Source organism: Cryptotermes secundus, unplaced genomic scaffold (assembly GCF_002891405.2).
Source record: "Cryptotermes secundus unplaced genomic scaffold, Csec_1.0 scaffold973, whole genome shotgun sequence".
In the NCBI taxonomy this organism is placed as follows: Eukaryota; Metazoa; Arthropoda; class Insecta; order Blattodea; family Kalotermitidae; genus Cryptotermes; species Cryptotermes secundus.
This window is the reverse complement of record NW_019745099.1, coordinates 960,832-965,680: the sequence shown is the minus strand read 5'-3', so window position 1 is coordinate 965,680 and position 4,849 is coordinate 960,832. Positions and strand designations below refer to the sequence as shown.

At 40.5% G+C, this 4,849-nt stretch overlaps 1 protein-coding gene across 2 annotated transcripts in view; it reads left to right on the top strand.

The window, feature by feature from the left end:
* The window catches only part of LOC111875017 (retinal guanylyl cyclase 2), a 220,966-nt gene that overhangs the window by 167,177 nt on the left and 48,940 nt on the right, over nucleotides 1–4,849 (top strand). For both annotated transcript variants that reach the window (XM_033755687.1, XM_033755686.1), the window contains exons 10-11: nucleotides 20–214; nucleotides 1,414–1,494. In XM_033755687.1, coding sequence (XP_033611578.1) covers nucleotides 20–214; nucleotides 1,414–1,494 — 276 coding nt within the window. The remainder of the gene's footprint in view (nucleotides 1–19; nucleotides 215–1,413; nucleotides 1,495–4,849) is intronic.

Genomic DNA, 4,849 nt, shown 5'->3' with positions numbered 1-4,849 from the left:
ATATTTGTTTTCTCTATAGGTGGACGAAGGCATAGAAGCAATGCTGTGCTGCTGGCTCCAACAGCTGCAGGAATTTGGGGGCCCAGAAGTCGATAAGCCTGATCTATTGAAGGGTTCTGTAGGTTCATTAAAGTCTCATCCTCAGCCTAAGAGTGCGGGCAGTACAACTAGCCTGGCTAGGAACTTCTTAATGGACCCTAAGGCAAGATACAATGTAAGTACGCTAAGAAACAAGATTATCAAAATAATTAATATCATTTAAAATATATGTGCATATATAATAAATATATTTCGTCCTTTCTCTGTGAGAAATTCTTGAAGGCTACGTATTTTCACTCATCGCGTTCTGATCAAGCTGTGTTCAGAAGTTCCAGAGTTTAACTACTGGCACGTGTCATTAATAATGAAAACAAATTTAGATCATGCCACAAAGAAATATGTGTTTCAAAGAAACCCAGTAGCAAGAATAAGAATAAAATTCAGGACTTCCTACAATGTAAATTGAGTAAGGTTGAGCACATGCTTATTTACTAGCGACGTTATTTCAAGTGCAATATATCTGACTTGTATTCTAGAGTCTGCTGGGATCTCAGCAAGAAAGAAAATATAAATGCTTAGTGATTTTCAAAGGTCTATCCAGTATAATCTCGGAATATTACCATGATGAAAGTGGATTCTCTCTGAGGACTGGTATATCATTCACAATACCTAAGCCTGTCACCGCATTCGATGTTAATTAATTTTACACTTCATCCAGAATCATCAGATAACCTATGAACCAACTCAATGTAAAATTTAAGTATAAGTTGCACTTTTAGGACAAACGAACAGGTTACTTAGAAAAACAAGATTACTTAAGATTATCGTCCATTTCATTCATACATGCTGTTCTTTTCCCAAAACTTCCGGTTCAAAATTATATTGCAGCAGCATCAGATATAACAACAAACAACCTCAAAACTGAGCCCACAAGAGCCGACTACTCTACCCCATTCTGAGCCTCATATCTTCCGATGTTTCTTGCTTCCTGTTAAAGAATGTACACAAATGCGTCGAGTGATGCAACATTTCATGTAACAGAGCAAAATTTTGCCAATCCCCGGCTCACCCTGACAGATGGGGGATTGGCTCTCCGCATCTGTGTATCCAGTACGTTGACAACTGTCCTCCGTGTATAAGATTTCAAGCAGATCAAGTCAGTTGTATCAGGGAGGGAATTCAGAAGCACAGAGATGACAGTTCACGCGGAAGGATCCCATCAGAATTCCAGTTAGATATCGAGTTTCGCAAGCGGCCAAGGCGATCTTTTCAGTTCCATTTGATTTTATATCGCTGCCTAAAGAACTTGGCAGAGAAAGTTGTCTTTAAGTACATATTTCAGAAGTGCACACTTCAATACTTGTTTCTTTGCAGGGAGATTTGGTACAGCTGAAGGAGATTCCACTTCAGGGAACGTTCGAGCTGAAGAACAAGGCCATGGATGTGCTCGTTACAGTAAGTATATTGTACCTCACTAGTACTATATAATGTTTTTCACTAAGTAACTAACGGCCGGTCACGGTAGCCAAGCGGTCTGAGGCATGTACTGTCTTCCCTCGCTCGGAAGCCGGAATCATATGTTTGAATCCCACACAAGGCATGGATTTTTGGTATGTGTATGTGTTTACTCTGTGTTTGTGTTGTTCTTTGTTTAGGTAAAGGTCTTGAGACGAGCTGATCACTCGTCCAAGGAGCCCTTCCGTCTGTAAAATGATCATGAAACTGAAAATCAGAGTCCAGAACCCAAGAGGGCTGTAGAGCCAGTGGAAAAGGCTAACTAAACGAGCAGGGCGTCCGTTGAGAAGCCAACACATTATCGGCTTCAAGAAATTTTCGACTTTTACGGAACTGAAAGCGTCATAAGGTGCACCTAGGAGACGGAAACTGGACTCTATTCTGAGCCATATGAATCCAGTCCATTCCCCTACACACAAAATTTTTAAGACCAAATTTGGCAACAAATTTTACCTAAGCTTATTTCTCCCATGTGGTTTCTTCCATTCAGATTTGAATCTTTATGTTTACCTAAGTATGAGAGAACAAATTTCACACCCATATAAAATAAGGAGTAAGATTTTTGTTTCAGTAAAATAAAGTTATGCTCGTGCTCAACTAAACAAAAATTCATGAAGACTTTTAACGGAGTTGAGGTTTAAGATTCATTCATTCCTAATCTGGACACTGGCTCGAGCTGAATGGTCACTTCGCTCTCTTGCCGTTATGCTCCAGAACAAAGAGCCCTTGGTTTGGTACCCCTTGAAAAGATGACGGAAATAAATAATTCAGCCTCTTCCAGTAATAGAAGTCCTGCCGTCAAGCCCGTAATCTCAACGTACTGACTAAGCTATCTAAGCTAAGCTGTTGTTACAGTGTCACCAAAATTAAAAATTAGTTGTCACTGTGCATGACACTGCTTTGTGAAATCTGTACATACAGAGAGATTAGTTAACGTGCAGTCATTACCACGATCGTCGCTTGATGCGTGTCTGTACTTGGTTCTCAGCACGAACGCCATATTGTCGAGTAAGAATGCTGGGATATCGCCAGAATATTGTAGCGTGTAGTACCGTTGTTATGCAATGATCACGAGAAATAGCATGCGTTGCTTAGTTAAGGCCGGTAAACACTCCAACGATATCCGAGCTATCGCTAGAAAACCGCCCATGACGACATTAGAGGGACTGTTGGAAGCGGTGTTTTCTGTTGGGTCCGCCCCGAGACTATAGAGCGAGGACTTCACGCTGGTTCAGTGCAGTTCAGTTGAGTGAAGTGAAGTAAATTTGTTGGTTTGTCAGTGAGAGAGTTCAGTTGTCAGTAGTCAGTTGAAAGTCAGTCTGCGTATAGAAGGCTAGGAGGTTGGTGTGAAATGGCCGCCAACCTGGGACCCAGTTAATTGAGAGTTGCCAGTTCAGTGCAGTTCTGTACGGAAGATTATGAAGAAGAGAGTTAGTTGTAAGAGTGGAGCTGTAAAAAGTTGACTTTATATGTGATATTTGGGGTGTGTAATTCAGTGAGACTCTTGTAGTTCCTGTGTTAAAGATGTTGCCAGGAATCGACTAGTGAGGACTGTAATGGACTGAGGACACTACTCTGTGTGTGTCAATGATCTATAAAATATAGCTCCGAGTGGTGTATTGTATTGTATTGTACGAGTATTGTATTGTATTGTATTGTATTGGAGAGGGTGGGTTTCCCCATGCACTTAGACCAACTGTTGGTCCAGTGTGCGTCCCCCTGTGATATTCTACCAGTCTCTATTCCCTACCGATACTGGTGCGTACCATCAGTCCCGACGCAGCCAGCGAGTTCGGCCTCTACTGGCTCAGCGGTATCTCGATGCTTCCCCCATCTACCAGAGGCGTTAGAGACGACTCTTGGGCGGGAAATATCCTGAATTTGGCTCCGAGTGGTGTAAAAAAGTGGTCAATAAATCATTTATCCAATCCGTACAACATCTATAGTTACACTGCTAAAATCGTGACAATATTATAGACGTGTCAGTGTTAAGAATAACAAAGTTCCTCTTCGAAATCGAACCCTGGTCTTTCAGATTACTAGTACAGTCAATGAACCAATTCCATGGAGCAGATTCCTGCTTGAGAAACTGATCGTAGCTAATAAAAGACGGACAATCTTTTGATCAGCTGGTAAATTGTCAATTTAACAAGAGAGACTCTGGTCCATAGAGCTAATTCATGTACTAGCATAGCTTTACGTTACGACCACTCTATAACTCGCTGCGTGGACCTCACATTAGTGGATACTTAACCCAATACGCACTTTTGCGCCTCAAACACGCCGCCACATAGCTGATTAATAACTCAATGTTTATTTAAATAGGGGTTTCTGTTCTAAGTAGAATGCTGTTTGTCTATTTTGTTTAATACTGAAACAGGGATCTTTGTGTTTATTTCATGCTGTTTATGATTATATCGCATATTTATGCAATTCCACCGAACGTAAACCCAAGACATTTCTATTTCTCCAAGCACGTCGCATGTGTTCACTGTGAACTTAAAATTACGTCATACACTTCACTCTAATTAATTTTACAGCCAAGTATATCGAAATAACAAGAAGTTCTGGGAAAAACTAACCGCCTACTTCCTTTTGTTTCGGCACGTTTTCGAAAACGAAAAAAAAATTGGGGGAGACACACAGATACACAGACAGCAATGTTATATCATAATCCTAAAAAAATAGATGGGATACACAGCAAGTTAATGTCATAAGTTTCCTATTTTTTTTAAATAAGGAAAGTAGGCTAAAAGTTTCACGTTTTGTTACATACTAGCAACGGAAGCGGCAGAACGAACCTGGCTTGCATTCCTGAAGTCCTCACTCCTTCCCCAGTATCTGCTGTTCTGATTTAGGTTTCTTGTCGTTCATTTCAGTTTTGTATTAAAACTGTACGGAGAGCAGCTTCAATTTTTCCCATACCTGTGTTTAAGTTTAGTAAAAAGTTAGGTATGCTTTTCCTATTGAAATCCCACAGGAAATCCTACTGTATTGAATTAATAACTCTATACTGCGATATTTGGTATTTGCTCAGATAGTCAATTTATTTACGGTATTATTCATAGACTAGCAGAAGGCATTTGACCGTTTAAACTGGACCAAATTAATGCAGATCCTAAAGGAAACAGGTATCGATTGGCATGAAAGAAGATTGATTAGCAAATTGTACATGGATCAGGAAGAGTACGACTGGACAGAGGGGGAGATAGGAAGTGTGCAGATTGGAAGAGGAGTTGGACAAGGATGCGGTTTATCACCAATTCTGTTCAACTTGTACAGCGAATGCCTTACC